Consider the following 18,369-nt stretch of genomic DNA (forward strand, 5'->3'; position numbering starts at 1 on the left):
GAGCATAAATATGTGTTTTTTTTCTCTATCAATTGCATCTCTTCTACTGCCAAGCCATTAAGCTATGTTTTTATTACTGTTATGTTTTGAATGTATGTAAGGAGTGATGTTTATGTATGCACCGTCTCTGTCTGTCTTCCATCCTTTCTCTATTCCTTTCTTTCATGCTGTCTCTTTCCCTCTTTTCTTCCTTCTTTCCTTGCCTTTTCTGCCTTTGCTTTCTTTATTTTCCCCCTCTTTTAAGGCTCAGTGAAACTATGCTGTTTGTCACTGTGAATTCACCAAAATAAGATTGTTGTTTTTCTCCTGTTTCTTCGTGTTTTTTTTCTTTCTTCTTTCTTCTTGTTCTTCTCCATTCTACAGAAATGTTGAAGGAATTGAACCAGCAGCGGCGAGCGAAAGAGTTTACAGACCTGACAATAATTGTTGAAGGCAAAGAGTTTGAAGTCCATCAAAATGTTCTAGCTTCCTGCAGCTTATATTTCAAGGACATGGTTAAAAGGTTTGCCTTTTTTCTCCAGATGTTGATCCGCTCTGTTCCTTTTGTAGGGATGCATTTGTGTCGCTTCCTTTCCCTTCCCCCTCTCTCTTGCAGGTGTGAAGACAGAGGTTCCTGCCACAGGAGCCAGTAGCCATTCTTTCCATCACTCAAATGAATGTATTTCTCTTTTGGGACGAAAAAAAAGGTCAACACTTATCCTACCCTTTTCATCTCCCTAAACTAAATGAGCAAAATTTACATTTTAATGGGCAGAAGTAAGTTCCATGACTGGGTTTTTTTATTTATTTAATTTTTATTCCAAATGTCAGAAGCAAAATAGTACAAAATATTAGCAAAGGCATCTGGCATTTCTAATCATTTTCATCTCCTGGGCATTCTCTTCTTTGTCTTTTCCTTCTTCTCCTCCCTCATATGTTTTTCTGTGTGCGAGGTGACACGCCAGATACATTATGCAGTGCACATGAAATCTTAATTGAAAAGGGAGAGAGAAAAAAACAAAATGGATCACCCTAGTTTTTTCCCAGGGTTTGTGCGGAGGATAGCGGCACAGCTCTCTCTATCTCTTTCTCTATCTCTATCTCCCTTTCCCTCTCCCTCTCTCTTTCTCTCTCTCTACCTTTCACTCTCTACCCCCCCCTCTCTTTCTCTCTCTCTCTCTCTCTCTCTCTCTCTCTCTCTCTCTCTACTCTCTCTCTCTCTCTCTCTCTCTCTTTCTCTCTCTCTCTCTCTGTCAGTGACACAGATCCCCTACTCTGCACTCTGCACTCTCCCCACTCTCTCCTTCTCACTCTGAGAGTGTTGCATGTAGGGCCGCTGACAGCTTTGGCGGGGCCCAGGACACAGTCATCTGAAAGGGCTCCCCACCCAATGCACACAATCTAATGAGAACCCAATTCAGGGCCCCTCCCCCTCCTCTCCCTGGGCCTGGGTCAAGAGACCTCTTTGCCCCCGACTGTTGGCTTCCCTGGTTGCGTGTGTCAGTGTGGCCCAGCCTGGCCAGGCAGAGATGCAGCAGAGACGGATGAATGGCCTTACTTTGACCCTCCCGTGCTCTGCTGTCAGACCCCTTGCTCTCGCTCCCGCCCTCGCCTGGTGCCTCCCACTCACCCCCCCTTCCTCACCACCCTCTCCTCTCATCTCTTTTCTCATCTCCCTTCTTCTTCTCTTCTCTTCTCTTCTCTTCTCTTCTCTTCTCTCCTCTTCTCTCCTCTCCTCTCCTCGCTGTCTCTCCGCTCCTCGTCTCGATCTCCTCTCCTCTCCTCTTCTCACTTTCCTATCATCTCTTCGCTCTCTCTCCTCTCCTCTCCTTGCTCTCACCTCTTCTCACCTCTTTTCCGCTTTCATCTCTCCTCCCCTTTTATTTTTCCAACACCTTCAGCTCTCCCTACCTCTGTCACCAAGCCCTCTGCCCCATACACCCCGCCCCCTCGACCTCCACAGCACGCCTTTGCTTTTCTCAGATCGCCTGACAGACAGAGGGGGGCCAGCGTAGTGGTGCTGTAATGGTGGCATCCAGAGCCATCACCGGCCCCCACCACAATTCAGGGCTTAGTAGCGTCACCCCCCCACCTCACCCCAACCCCTTTTCTGCTTTTGTTTTTTGTTTTCCATTCATGCCATCCACCCGTCATTTTGTTTACGCCACACTCCCTTCTACTACACCCCCTCCCCTTCCAACCCAATCCACTCCCCCTTGCCTTGTCCCTCCATCTCTGCCCATCTCTGCCCTGCCCTGCAATGCCCTGCCTTGTCTGCTCGCTACATAGAGAGCCAAAATTAGAGCATCACGGGTTGCCAGAGTCTGACGAGTCCCTCAGGTGTGTATCAGGTGGTGGATGGTGCTGCTTGAACTCTTCTGGGAAGTTGCCCGATGTCCTTAAGCAATGCCAGACAAACACACAGCATGAAAAGGTCTCTGGTTTTTTTTCCCCTTTTCTTTCTTTTTTTTGGGAGGATCTGCCCGTTAAACAGCAGAGCCCTTGTGGAGCTTTTATTATTTATTCCCAGACACTGTGATGGGTGTCTGTGTTTGTTTTAGAGGGAGGTGTTTAATGGTGCCCCGCCAAAACCACTCTACCCCACCACCCCCCGCCCACCTCACACACACACACACACCCCTCTATCCCCTTGTCTGGTCACGGGTATTTTTGGCAAGGAAGGGGGGAAAGTTTAGGCACATCTCACCTGTGTGTTTCGTTCAATTGGAGCAACTGTTTGAATATTCAACGTCTGTTCGTTCTGTCCTTGGCTTTGTTTTCTGCCTACAAATTTCTTTCCCTTTTATTCTAGGTTTTAACAAAACCCTTCCCATTACATTTTATCGATGCATTATTTTTTTTCCTCCCTTTTCTCCCTTCTCCCCTTTTATTGTTTGCTTCCGCCGCCTGGGATTATCAGGCTATCAGTAGTTACTGACGAGCCTTTGATCCGCGTTAAGCATTTCGTAATCCCATCAAATAAGAGGGAAAACATATTCTACAGATCACAGAACACAGTTAAAGATATTTTTCCTTTCTGTTTTCTTTTTTTTTTTCGCTCAGTCTTAGTTGATATACATGGTATCGGAAATCTCGTCCACAGACCTCTAATTGTGTCCCTGAGGCTCCAAGGACATGTTCTTGGTGGGTGGCGGGGGTGGGTTGAGTAGAGCCCGATTTTTACCAGCCCCTCGTACTAGTTTCTTTTGTACAGAGGCTCTGGAACTACCGAATTGAGAAAGGTTTAGTGGAGGGAAGGGTGCACTCTGTTGAAATTTGAAACATGCGTTCTTTTATCCAATCGCTGACATTTGTTCATGACACTGAAAAAAATCGATATCTAGTGGGGGGATGTTCGAAATCTGTTGATGTTCAAAATGTGCACACCCCCCTCCCCTCCCTCTTTCGCTGATTAGCCATTTGTCTGATTAGCCAGTTGTCTGGTAAAAAGACCAAACCCTTCCTAGAACGTCAGTTCCAGAGCCTCTGTATGAATGAAATCCAAACCATTCAAACCAGGACATCTCGGAAAGTGGCAGTGGTGTGAGAAATTAGGCCCTGTAGCATTAGTGTGCGGATCTGACCTGAACGTCATCAGCCCGAGTAAGAACTGTGCCGACGCACCTCTCAATGCTATCAGTCCCCCCACACTGCTCCCAAGGAGAAGTGGGGAAGGCAGAGGAGGGGTGGGGGGTACAGACACAGAAATGGGGACCAGGAGAAGGAGATTGGCCTTTTACTATGTGAGGGCACGCACTGTCCCCTTCCCCCTACATGCTCCCTCCTCTCCTCGCTCCCCACTCTCCAGTGCTGTTTAGTGATGAGCAGCCTGGATGCGGAAGCTGCAGCCTAGTTGCCTGGTCAAAACCAGACATTTGCACTGCACCACATTTCATACATAAGGCTTGCCTGTAGTCTCATTACTAAACAGTAGGAGCCACTTATTTTTTCCTGTTCCATATGCATACCTTGCGATATCCGTGAGGCTTCCAAGGTGTTTCTGGCTGCATACAGTTGAAACCAGAAATGTACATACCTGTACACTGAATGTAACGTATGTAAAGACACACAATTATTTTTTTTCACCTCATTCTCTGACTTAAAATCAGATCAAGCATGTCCAGATTGAGGTAATTTAGGATTATTCAAATTATTTACAAAGGCCAAATTTATATCCAATCAAATAATAAGCAAAGAATTTTACACAATGATTTTGGTGGTTTTTTTATCAAGTCAAAAGTTCACATTTTCACATTTTCACAGTTTACACTTCGTTAGAATTTGGCGTAAATGCTTTAAAACCAAATCAATTGGGCTCAAAAAGTATAAAGGATATCTTAAAAATATCCTTGTGCAAGTTTAAATCAACATCAGCACGAGCTGATCCTAAATCACCCAAAACTGGACAGGTTTAATTTAACTTCAAATCAAACAACGATTTGAAAAAATGATGATGTGATGTGTGTGTCCTTAGATGCGTCACATACAGTGTATGAAAACTTCTGGTTTCAGCTGTACCTTGCAATGAGCAGTCATGGTGCAGTCAAAAAAACATGAAGCAAAATGAGCTGGCTCCCGCTGTAGCGGTTGTCATCTATCTGTTAAGCAGTGTTATTCTGTATGAGGGTCTGGTTTTGGCTAGGCTGGGAGATCTAGCACCACACATTCCAAATGATCTCATTCCACCTGTGCGGCGAATGCATATCCCGTAATTAAAGATGATGCGCTAATTTAGGCTGCCACCTGGCTGAAGGGTTGGCTTGGTAGAAGCAGCTGCTTTAGTGAAATGGCTGGAAGAGAACTGGTGTGGTAATGGGTTGGATCTTCTAAAGCCAGGTTGGTCATTACTGCAGCCTCCATCCCTTTAGATAGGAGTGAGAACTTTTACTGTGTGTGCGTGCGTCCGTGTGTGAGTGTGAGGATATCCTGTTTGTAATGGGTAAGTCCAAAGCCATGCCTTTTCACTGGACACAGGCAGCTCAAGCTCGGATCAGAGATTAGTCTCTCAGATCCTTCAGAGCGACACACACACACACACACACACACACACACACACACACACACACACACACACACACACACACACACACACACACACACACACACACATTCACTCTCTCTTTCTTTTTCTCTCTCTCTCTCTCTCTCTCTCTCTCTCTCTCTCTCTCTCTCACTCTCTCTCTCACTCTCTCTCTCTCTCTCTCTCTCTCTCTCTCTCTCTCTCTCTCTCTCAACACACAAAGGATGACAATATGTAGGTTCACAAACCCACCTCCGTATATGAAATGTGCAACTAAGCCTTTTTTTAAACAGCACCAAAAATCCTGCAAATCTTTATGTTGTGCTGTCCAAATCTGTAAAGCCAAGATGAGTGTTTGCAGGTTTATCTTATCGCATAGGGACACAGGGAACACTGGTCAATGCGAGAGCCAGACTGTCAAAGGTGCACCAACACAGGCATAGTATATATTTTTTGTCTGTGAAAATGTCAACTCCTTCCTTGAATTCGCCCCTTGTTCCATTTCAGGTCATGTAGGTTGTCGAGACTGATATATATTTTTGTCGTCGCTTTTGAAAAGGCCCCATTTGTCCCCTGTGTCAAATCCGAACAAAAATCATTGATGTTTTCAGAAGATACTTTCATTCGGCTGTAATCGAAATGTAATATCGGAGATGGCTGACAGACCTTTTTCTGTGAGAGGGTGGTGACATAAATGGGGACGAGGTTTTTTTCTTTTCTTTTTTTTTTTTTTTTTGAAAAAGGGAATTTGTGTGACTCTACTCTGAAATGTGTTATCTATGTTTTATTTGATGCAGAAAGACGCATTCTAAAGTCGTCAAATAATCTGCCAAAGGCTCTGACTGCCCTGTATTCTTCCCCATTCAGAGCCTTGACATGCGTCAATCTTTCTCTCCCTCCCGTCCCTCTCTCCCTCTCCTGTTAACACTCTATCCTTCATTTTTCCTCCCTCCTTCTGTCTGTCATACACATACACACACACATACACACGTACATTTACAAGTGTAGACATACACACAGACAAGACGCGCCGTAACACATCTGCGTTGCCAGAGCTCATTGCTGAGAAGTATAATGTTGCAGGAGTTTTCCCTAATATACAGTGGCACGGAGGTGAACCACTTGCATCAGAATTTCATATCTCCCAGGAGACTGTGCTGTCGAATGGCAAGCCAGTCTCCCTTCCCTCTCTATCGAATAGTAGAAATGCAATGCACGCCTGCACATACACACACACACACACACACACACACACACACACAGACACACACATACACACACACACACACACACACACACACACACACACACACACACACACACACACACACACACACACAGACAGGCACAGACAGGCACACAAAGACAGACTTGCAGATACACACGCACACACACACATAGACACACATGCACACATACTCTCACTCACCTCTTACTTGTACGACTTGTACTCACATCCACCTGGTTGCCTTTGCAGCACAGAGATAGCAAGACAGACAAACCCCCTTGATCGAGACACTACACACACACACACACACACACACACACACACACACACACACACACACACACACACACACACACACACACACACACACACACACACACACACACACACACACACACACATTCACTCTCTCTCTCTCTCTCTCTCTCTCTCTCTCTCTCTCTCTCTCTCTCTCTCTCCCGCTCTTGTTCTCTCTCTCTCTCTCTCTCTCTCTCTCTCTCTCTCTCTCTCTCACTAATACATCACACATCCTTTGCAGCCAGCATAGAGACACACAAGACAAACAAAACACCTTGATCGCGAGAGGCCATACATACATACTGTACATACATACATACATACATGCATGCACGCATCCTTCTCACATCCTCTGCCAGGGCGGTCATTGAGAAGAGAAAAGATCTGTAGCGTCAGACCAAAAGGGGTGGCAAACAGAGAGCTGAGGGCTAGGAACAAAGGCCATGCTTGTTGTGTAATGTATGCCGCGTCTCTTCATCTGAAACCTCCACAAACCCTGATCTCCGGTGCTGGAGTGGCCAGCCATTGTCAGTGTTGTTGTGCTCTTCTCTTTTTTTCCCCTTTTTCTTTTTTTGTTCGGTGTTTTCTGCCTGTTTCCCTCCCAGTTCCTTTTTTTGCGTAGATCAGATGGAAGGCAGGAGGATGCTGGCGTCATATGCATGTCTTTTATACGTACTGTATCGGAAGTCATTGTCATGTTGCATGCATTGCAAATCTAAGAACAGACACCAACATACATAAATACACACACACTACTATAGCTGTGGCTATTGGCAAAGTGGCTAGATGTGCCTCCCTTGTGTTTTTTTTTTATTCATATTAGCGATTCAGATTCATTTCTTGATTAATTCTCCAATAGTAAGAATTAATCTACTCTGGTGCTGGTTGGCTATTGTTTTTTTTTGCGTTTCCCCATTTTTATCTTTTCCTCCATGAATCTGCCAGCCAGTATGATAAAGATGATAGTTCCAGTTGGTTGTGTTGAGTGGAGCGCTTGCACCATTTTGATAACAGCCATGTTTTTTTCCTTCTAGTCTGAAAACGAGGCATGCAATCAAATGCAAAAAGGGACTGCTTGCCTAGAAATCAAACTTGTTAAAGCTTGCGAGCGAAGAAAAAAAAAAAAGAAACCAATAATGGCTTTCTGTGTCCTGTCAAATCAGTTTGCGACAACTAAATGGTTTGAGGCAAGTGCTTATGGTATTTTTTATTCGTTTTTTGTTCTTTTTGTTCTTGTTGTTTGTTTCTTGAAGGTATATTATTATTTCCCTGATTTATTCCCTGTTTTTGTTCTTGTCCTCACACGCTTCCACTCTCAAGTTCCCCCCCCCTTTTTCTAATGATGGACTTTTTTATTTTTTATATTTTTACTTTTGCATTTTGCTGGTTAATCCTCTCCACTTGCCACATCACACACACACACACGTACACATATCACAGCCAGTTCCGAACTGACAGTAATAAATCAATAAATAAACATTGGACTTTTGTTTTTCTTTTCAGGAGTAACACACGTTTGGTTTTTCAGCCCCCCCTTCCTTCCAGAGAGCCCCCCAACACTCACCTCATAGCCTCTTTGCCTTTTTGCCTTCTGCCGCTGCCTTCTCCCCCCTCGCCTCACTAGTCAGTCTTAACACCACAGCCGACTAATACATCAGTTTGTACGCAGGCCATGGTGAAGTCTTGCCCTATCGTTTGGCTTTGTTTGTTCGTTCATTCATTTTTTTATTTTCGATTTTCTTTTTTCAATTGTTTAGTTTTGACCGCAGGTGAAGGGGTGTTTTTTTATTTATTATTTTGTTGTTGTTAAGTAAAAGAAACCAAGGTTATACCCAGGTCCCAGTCATGGAACGAGACCTGCCCCTGAGAAGAATGGCTGCTGGCTACCTGTGGCAGAAACTGATTTCCTCTCTTCCTCCCCTGCCTCCCCCCTCCATCCTCCTCCTCCTCCTCCTCCTCCTCCTTGCCAAAAAAACCTCATCCCTTCCTCCTTTTTTCCCCTTCCTCCCTTTCTCCCTCCGTCCTTCTCTCCTATTGTTTTAATCACTCCGTCCATCACCAAGACAACAGCTCATTCGTTCGCCTGTACCTTTATGCAAATTCACACCTTTCTATTATGCTTTTCAACAATGTTGCCTAACAGAACGAAAAACACTTCATCACACATGCGTTTATTCACTCTTGACACACACACACACACACACACACACACACACACACACACACACACACACACACACACACATATCAGAGAGTCACCGCTGACATTAGCCGCCATTTGACAAAACATCTGCCGGCACTGATGTTTGCCGGGGTCCGTTGCAAATGGAGAAGGGGGGGGGCTGTTGGGGCAGCAGTGCAGTGGGGGGGACTAGACTAGGAAATGGAGGCAGGAAACATTACAGCTATTTCCTTGTCAGTGCCTGGCGGGCGAGAGTCCATTGCTCAGCTCTGCTCGGGCTCTTTCCCATTACCGCATGTGTGTCCTTTCATTAGAGGGGCCTTATCAGACTCTATTGGCTGGATGCACTATACTAGGCAGACGGCAGCAGGGAGAAAAAGAAAAACTTGGACCCTGCAGATGGACGCCCATGTAATGGAGGGTTGTAGACCTCCAGTCCCCCAGAGTAGCTTCATATAACCACCCGCCGACAAACTCGCCCTCGGAAAAACAGCCTCCCGTATTTTTTAGACCAAAAAGAGAACAAAGAGAAAGGAAAAACAATACCAGCCTCCATTTATAAACAATATAATAGAGGGTTGTGTTAGACTTAATGTAGCTCCCAGAAAAACACCCTACCTAGACATAAAAGGAAATGCACCCGACCCCTACCCACTCGCAGCTAAATTCAACGGGAAAACAAAAGGAGCTAGCATTCATACGCATTATATAGCCACACGTCATGCCGGCAGTGTAATCCACCTCCTGCCAGAAATAAGCACCCTCTCATTTGTTCAACTCACGCCCTCATAATTTAAAAGAAAACGGTAATAGCTACGTTCATAAGTCTATGTAGCCCCTTCACATCCGTAATTTAACGAATGGTTGTAAACTCAATGAATGTAAACATCTCCATATTTATGTACCTTCTATATTGCCCCCATCAAAAAAGGGAACCAATTATAAGCCACCATTCTTAAGCATGATGTTACAGCAGCCTACATCAAAACAGTGATCTAACGAATACTTGTGTCCACTCCAATTCCCCACCCCTCATCATCAACACCACCCAAAGTAAAGAAGAAAACAACAAAAACTAGTAACAAACTGTACAGTTATAACATTAGCAATGTAATGAAGGGTTGTAGTCGGTTCAGTACTAAGTTTCATTCTACCAGGCAATAAACTCCAACACATTTATGCACCCAATACCCCCCCACACACACACACACCTATCCCTCCAACTCACCCCTACTCCACCTCCATACTGTAATTAACAGGGAAAACAAACAAGTTGCCATTCATATGAACATCCTGGGCAATAAACACCTCCATATTTCTGAACACACCCTCACAATACCACCACCAGAATTAACGAGGAAAATGATAGCAGCCGACATTCATATGTGCACACTTCCACAGCACACTAACAATGTAATAATGAAGTGTTGTAGCTTCCTAAAAAAAAACCACTATCCTACTCAAAAGTATTCCTACAATGTACCACCCACATAAACCACCACCACATTCACTGGCAGCATTCATAAGCACACCTACTGCACACCACATCGGCTGTGTAATGAGGGGTTGTATACCCTGAGGCTCCAAAAAGGCACCAGCATCTCCCACAGAAATAAACATACCCCCCCAACCAAAAGCAAGACCAAAAATGATACAAGCTCGCAAAATATCCCCACCATCCTAACCAAAACCAAGGCGAAAAATGATGCAAACTTGGAAAAGAAGCCCCACCAGAAACCGACAAAATTGATACAAACATGAAAAAAACCTCCAAAAACCAAGACAAAATGATACAACCTTATTAAAAAGAAAAACAACCACCAAACAAAAAACCCCTCCCTGTACACAGAAATGAACACCGCTGCAATAAACACCCCAACCCTCCCCCAGGAATTAACACACCTACAACCAAAAACCAAGACGAAAAACAGTACCAGCTTGTAAAAAAAACCAACCACCACCCCTAGCCAGACATGAACACCCCAGCCAAACACACCTCCACACCCCACCCAACCACGCACCCCCCAAAATGAATAGGTAAACAATAGCAGTCATCCACCTACAGTAACATCAGCAAGCTGCTAGGAAGCAGACAAAATCTGGCTAGCTGGCTAGGGCTCTGTCTAACCTCCCCACCCGCCTCCACCCTCTCAGCTAGACGGAGACATATACTGTAGCACACAGCTCTATGCTGGCTCCAGTCTGCTTCCAGCTCTAGAGCTCTCTGGCTCAGGCTCCGGCTCTCAACCGTATGAATTTTAATGTGCGCTATGCATGATAATGTTCGACTGCAAGAAAATGTTTCTCTCCTGCTTCCTCCCCTGGAGCTCTGAACCCGGGAGATGCACGTGTGGTGCTGTGTATCCCTCCCTCACTCACTCACTCACTCTCTCGGCTCCCTCCCTCCCTCCATCCCTTCATCCCTCCATCCCGCTTCCTGGCTCCCTCACTCCTGCTCCCTCTCCTCCTCCTCCTCCACAGAGCCCGAGACAGAGAGACTGAGCGAGCATCCATACATTAGTGTAATGTAGTGTATAGTGTAGTGTGTTGTACATAGCGCATTAAGCAGTGTTGCTTCAACACGTTGAGGGGTAACGGCTAGGGCTGTGCAATGTATCAGATTTATATTGTGATATCAATATTGCTGTCAAACAATATAAAATTTCATAATATCGAGTTTAAGCAATATTTTTGTCATTTGTCTATTACACTGCCAAAGGTAGGTTACGCTAAGCGTAATACATTCCCCTCCACTTGACCCATTGGGAGCACAGAGCAGACTTGCTACCCAACACACAATTATTTGTCTTTAAAAGATATATCGTCTAAAAAATCGTGATATCAATATTGACTGAAATAATTGCGATATTAACTTTTCTCATAATCGAGCAGCCCTAAGTAAGGCTGACTATAGGTCTTAAATGTGGCCCTGAAGTGTCGAATTAACTAAAAAAATTGCAAAAATGCAAAATGTACCGTGTAGTTTTGGGGGTTTGACTAGCAGAGGAAAAAAGCTTTGGGAGAGATGTAAGGTGCCATGTTGAGTGATAGCATTAAAACAGCCATCAGCAGATTGGGCCCCAAAAACCACATGCTGGGTCTTAATGATCACACTGAGATTTTTTAGCTGCCTCCACTCCACCCACCCTCGCCACCGCTCCACTCATGCGCACATATACAGAGAAACACACAAACACACACACACACACATGCGCGCACACACATGCACGCACACATGCGCGCTCACACACACACACACATACGCACACACATACATACACATACACGTACGCGCACACACACACATACATACACACACACCCCTGCAGGCACACAGCCATGCAAGCGTGAACTCTGACACAGAAATGCGCACACACAGCATACACACACCCACTCACACATATGTTTGGACACATTACATATGCACTAGAGTACAGTACATGCACATGCAGAAACAACACGCACACAAACACTTTAGCGAATGCGCGCGCACACACACACACACACACACACACACAGACACACACACAGACACACACACACACGCACACACACCACATAGTCTACTCCTCACATCACACCAGCTGTGTTAATGCCTAAAATATCTAAATGTGTGAAAAACATGCACCTCCTGAAAAAACTCCCCTGTGGTCTAAACTCTGCATTGTGTGTGTGTGTGTGTATGTGTGTGTGTGTGTGTGTGTGTGTGTGTGTGTGTGTGTGTGTGTGTGTGTGTGTGTGTGTGTGTGTGTGTGTGTGTGTGTGTGTGTGTGTGTGTGTGCTGTCTGTGTGCTGTCTGTGTGCTGTCTGTGTGTGTGTGGCTGTCGCTGTCTGTCTGTGTATGTCTGTGTGTTGTGTGTGTATGCCTGCGTCTGTGTGTGTGGCTGTGGCTGTCTGTGTGTGTGTATGTCTGTGTGTTTTGCGCGTGTGTGTATCTGTGTGTTTGGCATATATGCCTGTATGTGTGTGTGTGTGCGTCTGTCTGTCTGTGTGTTTTGCGTATGTGTGTGTGTGTATCCGTCTGTCTGTCTGCGTGCATACGTGCGTGCGCGTCCAACCCCAGGCTGTCGGCGGAGAGGTGTGGTGGCGAGAAGCTGCGTCTGAGCATGAGCAACATCGGCGCGGAGGTGCTGGAGCTGCTGCTGGAGTTTGTCTACACCGGCTCGCTCATCATCCACTCGGCCAACGCCAAGACCCTGCTGGAGGCCGCCAACAAGTTCCAGTTCAACACCTTCTGCAAAGTCTGCGTCTCCTTCCTCGGTGAGTGGAGGCACCACGGGGGGTGGTCCAGGGTTGTTGTGGTGGTGGGGTTGGGAAGGAGTGTGACTGTGTGTTTGGGAAGGGATGGGTGGTGGGGGTTTGGTAAGAGTGTGCATGCGTGCGTGCTTGTGTGTTGCGGGGGGTGTAAATTTGTGTGCGTGTCTGTGGCTATTTTTTTTTAAATCTCCTTTGTGAATAAGTGGTGTGTGCGTGTTCATGTGCACATCACCCTATGTGTGAATATTTTTGTTTTCGAAAGCCCCTACTGGGTTAAGGGGCATTTCAAGGTCGTGGGCAGGGGGCTCATCTTTGTATCATACTACACAGTGTACTGTATTTTTGGCAGCCAATCTTTAGATGTTGGCTGAGAGGTTGATGATGGAGAAAGAGGGGGGGGGGGGGGGGGGGGGCAAGGGTGTGGGCACGGTAGTTTTTTCTGCCTAATTGCCCGCTACGCCTATATAGGGTACAGTATACAGTTTGTGTATGCATTTGTCCTTCATAGGATGCGTCCTTCTTTTGGAAGCTAGTCTTGATGTGTGCGCGTTTGGTGGTGTGTAAGAGGGATATGGGTGGGACATCTTTGTAGTGGTGCCCACTGTATTGTGTGTGTGTGTGCTTGTGCGCGCGTGTGTGTGTGTGCGTGTGCGTGTGTGTGTGTGTGCGCGTGCGCGCGCGCGTGTGCGTACTGTACGCGTGTCTGTTTCATGTTGAGGGATAAATTGGTGGGTACTTAATTCAAGTTTTGTGGAGCCCAGCCCAGTCTTGATGCACTGGGTGTGTGTTTGTATGTGTGTGTGTACGCATGTGTGCGTGTGTCTGTTTCTGCATGTTTGTCTGTGTCTGTTCTTCATGTGAGTGTTTTGAAGCCCAGTCTTGATGTGTGTGTGCGTGTATGCGTCCGGCCGTGTGTGAAGAACATGTGTTGTGCATGCCAGTGTTGTGGAGTCTTGATGTGTGTGTGCGTGGGCATGTATGTGTGAGTGCGCGTGTATGTGTGCGTGCGCGTGTATGTGTGCGTGGGTGTGTATCTGTGCGTGCACGTGTATGCGTGCGGCCGTGTGTGAAGAACATGTGTTGTGCATGCCAGTGTTGTGGAGCCCAGTGTTGACGTGTGGTGTGTTGGCACATAGGGCTAAGGCTGGGTTGTTCTCTAAATGGGGGCTTTAGGCCTGTCACTATGGAGGCTTATCCCACTGCCAAAGAATCCCAGCAGAGTTCGACGCCTCTCTTTCTCTCCCTCCCTCCATTCTCTCTCTGTCCTCACCTTATCCTTTATCTCTTTCCTTCTCTTTCCCCTCGCTCTGTCATCACCTGTTCATTCTCTTTTTTATCGCTCACTAACTGTCTGGATGGATCTCCCCTTCTCTCTCTCTCTCTCTAGCAAACATTCTCCATCTCTCTCGCTCGCTCTCTCTCTCTCTCCCTCCCCCCGCTCTCTCTCTCTCCCTCTGCCCACCTCTCTCTCAACCTCTTTCTCTCAGAGTCCTTGTTATCAATTTAATTCTCCCCTGCTCCATCCATCTTCCTACTGTAGCCCATTTACACACACACACACACACATGCACACGCACACACACACACCACAGTACACATAATCTCTCCCTCTCATCCTCTCTTTGTGCATCTCTTTTTCTCTCTCTCTCCTTGCATCAGTGGTACATCATCACCAAAGCGTGCCATATTAATAGACACAGCACACATGATACTCCATTGTAAACACCAGAGGATGATTAATGCACTTATTAAGGAGCCGTAGCTCTGGCCATAAGCTCCCGACAACAGGCCGGACCTGAGGCAGATTAGCCCCCTCAGCCATAGCAGCGCTCACCGCAGTACACCCCACAGTGTTTATTTAGCTCTTAGGGTGTGAAATTGAACACTTACAGAGTTGGGGGAACTCTATTCAAGTGTGGAATTACATTTATTGTACGCCGTGAGGCACCTCATAGCTGATGGAGATTAACCCTCAGCCATTGCATAGCACACACAGTACATTTCACAGTGTTCATCTAACACGCAGAGAGCACTTGTAGTGTTGATTCTACTCCCGAGTGTTGAATTAAATGTACTGTGTAGGTATGCCATAAGACCCGATGATAGAGCGCCCAGTAAATGTAAATGCAGATTAAAGATGCACTGTGTAGGATGGTGGCCAGAGTAGGTATTATAACTACTGTATGCTGTGCATTGAAACTGTTCGGCTTTGATGAACTTTGATCTTTTCATGGACATTTACCAAGTAATAAACTAATATTTACTAGTATGGCCAAAGTACAGTAAGTTTTGAAGCTAAAAATGTTTATTTCTGGAGATTCAAAATGGTGCACATGGAGAAGATCAACCTCCTCATGTATGAAAAGTACATTTGAGCGAGTGGAATTTAACACCTACTTACAGTTGTGGCTCCTATTCCACTAGTGTTGAATTTGTTGTGTTATCCCACCTCTGACACCATGTTGTGTTATCGATGCAGCTTATAAAAGCTTGTGTAAGTCCAACTATGTTCAATAATGGTCAGCTGCTAAGTACCCTAGTCAACCTAACAAATGCCACTGTCAAATAATAATACTGACGTCATTCATTCCAACACCACAGAATTAAATTTACCGTGCACCACAAGGCCTGTGACAGCTGATGCAGATTAGCCCTTCAGCCATCACACCTAGTAAATTATCTAGTGTTAATTCCACACCTAGAGAGCCAAATTTAACACTTACATACTTGGTACTACTCTGTAGGTGCTGAATAAAATTGCACTGTGTAGCACAAGGCCCCTCGCATCAGTACCATCACTCAACACCCCTGGCTGATCATTTGTTTGGCTCAGTGATCCAGAAAGATTTAAATTTTAAAATAAAACAGGCTCATCATAACAGCTGAAGGGGATGAACATGGCACACAGCACACAGGCTCCCACCTCCACCATCAGAACCCTACGCACGCACGCACTCACTAAGGCACACATGCACATTCATGTACACGTATGCATGCACACAGACATACACAGACACAAACACAAATGCAAACACACTCCACTTGCATGCACAAGGACAAATAAACACACATGGACAAACATATGCCCACACACTGACATACAGGACGTACATGCACACATAAGTACACACACACACATACACATGTACACAAACACACACACACACACACACACACGTACACGTACACGTACACACATACACACACACACACACAAAAACACAGGCGTACATTCACACACACACGCCAACACACAGTAGCAGCATAGTTATCCTCCACGAGCCCTCTACTGCTACTCTGTACTCCCGCCCCCATCACCCCATCTCTGAGCCGGCAAAGAACTGAGCCGCGAGCTGGCCTATACATTTTTCAGTGGTGCCAGCCAGCCAGCTCCCCTTTCCTTTCCTTTCCTTCCCTTTTAAAGTGTGGCTGTGGCTGTGGCTGTGACGGGGCATAGGGGGGGACGCCTGTCGTGTCATTTTCACGGTGCCGTTGCCATTGTTTATGTATGGCCCTGTCCCCCCTCATGTCACACGCCAGCGGAGCCGGCTAAGCCAGGGGGGCCGCACCTTTTTAATGAAGCCCTAATGACCCACTGCCACAGAGAAAGGGACCACTGACACCGGCATGGAAATGTCACCAGTGGGGGGGTAGAGGTGGAGGTAGAGGGAGGGAAGGGGACTGGGGTAAGTGTGTGTGTGTGTGTGTGTGTGTGTGTGTGTGTGTGTGTGTGTGTGTGCGTGCGTGAGCGTGCGTGTGCGTGTGCGTGTGCGTGCGTGCGTGCGTGCGTGCGTGCGTGCGTGCGTGCGTGTCACTAGACAGCGAGAGTTTAACGGTTTTGCCTCCTTTGTGCAGAGGAGCCACACATCTTTTGACAAGAGAGAGAGAAGGAGAAGGGGACGGGGTAGGGGAGAGAGAGAGAGCAACCGAGAGGGAAAGGGAGAGAAAGAAAAATAGAGAGAGAGAGAGTGAGTGAGCGAGCAGTGGGGAGAGGATCAGACTGAAAAGCGTGAATGGAAGTTGACGTGCCTTTTTGTGAAATCCGTTTCACCACTTCAGACAGACTTCTCTCAGCCCCGATTCTGAACTGGGCTGGGCATGGGGTGGGAGGGATTATTTTGTCTTCCAGTCTTCCTGTCATATCCCAAAGAAAGACCACTCATGCAACATTCTGATCAGTGAGCCTGGTCTTGGTAGAGTTGGGGGGTTGGGAGGCGGGGGGTGGGCATCCAGTATTCCTGTCAGATTCCAAGTATTCCAGAGCACTCCAGCATCAGTGAGGCTGGGTTGGGCTTAGTTGGGAATATAGAAGGGGTTTCCTCTATGAGTATTCCTGTCACACACCAAGAAGAAAGACTCCTTAGGCCCAGTCAGCATGGAGCTGGGCTCTGGCTGGGCTCTGGTTGGGCTGGGCTGGATTTGGGGAGTGATGTGGTGTGGTGGGGCCGAGCTGTTTTTTGATTTCCAGTGTTTCAGTATTCCTATCAGATCCAGAAACCAGATCAGTGGGATTGGGTTAAGCTTGGTTTGGTTGTGTGTGTGTGTGTGTGTGTCTGTGTCTGTGTCTGTGTCTGTGTCTGTGTGTGTGTCTGTGTCTGTGTCTGTGTCTGTGTCTGTGTATCTGTGTCTGTGTCTGTGTGTGTATCAGCTCTCAAAGAGATTCCTGAGCCCCGATCAGCATGAGGCTTGTCTGGGTTATGGTTTTGTTAGGTTGGGTTAGGGATATGGTGTCCTAGGCTGAGCTGGGCTGGATTGGGGTGTGGTGTGTTGTGGTGGGGGGTTTTGTCTTCCAGTATTCCTTTCAGACTCCTGAGCCTCGATCATGGCTGGGCTGGTTCTGGGCTGGGCTAGGCTGGTTTGAGTTGAGTAGGGGGTTTGGTGTGATGTGGTGTGTTGCAAGGTTTTTGTCTTCCAGCATTCCTGTCAGAGCCCACCTCTGGGATCTGCTGCCATTTAATAATCCATGAACGCTTCACTTGCTATGAAATGACATTTATTCCTTTAGGGATTCTCTGCTTGCAGTGTGACCAGGTCAATATATGCGAGTGCCGAGATAAAAATATAAAAATAAAAAAGAGTGGAGAAAAAGAGCTGAGAGGTGTCAGAGCAGACTAGCATCGTCCTCTCCACTCCATGACTAATTAGCATAGATATTTAACATCTCCGGAAAAAATCTCAACCAAAAAAACCCCTGCACCCTCACAGCATAACTGATGCCTTGGCCAGATTTCAGGGACTGTTTTCTTTCAGATTTTTTTTTCAAATGCCGTTCAAGTACGGAGAGACAGACAAACAAATCTCTGCTCCTGATCTGGAATGGAGCATGGTAGCTCTGCCTTTTAAATGCCTTATTAAAGTTAATAAGAATCGGAGGCTATTGGCTATTTACCAAGAAACTGACGCCTT

At 46.4% G+C, this 18,369-nt stretch overlaps 1 protein-coding gene across 2 annotated transcripts in view; it reads left to right on the forward strand.

The window, feature by feature from the left end:
- LOC134435475 (kelch-like protein 29) overlaps window positions 1-18,369 on the forward strand; it is a 161,714-nt gene that overhangs the window by 75,486 nt on the left and 67,859 nt on the right. For both annotated transcript variants that reach the window (XM_063184476.1, XM_063184475.1), the window contains 2 exons: window positions 364-502; window positions 12,770-12,966. In XM_063184476.1, the coding sequence (XP_063040546.1) occupies window positions 364-502; window positions 12,770-12,966 (336 nt within the window). The remainder of the gene's footprint in view (window positions 1-363; window positions 503-12,769; window positions 12,967-18,369) is intronic.

The sequence above is a fragment of the Engraulis encrasicolus genome, chromosome 19 (genome assembly GCF_034702125.1).
Source record: "Engraulis encrasicolus isolate BLACKSEA-1 chromosome 19, IST_EnEncr_1.0, whole genome shotgun sequence".
NCBI lineage: Eukaryota > Metazoa > Chordata > Actinopteri > Clupeiformes > Engraulidae > Engraulis > Engraulis encrasicolus.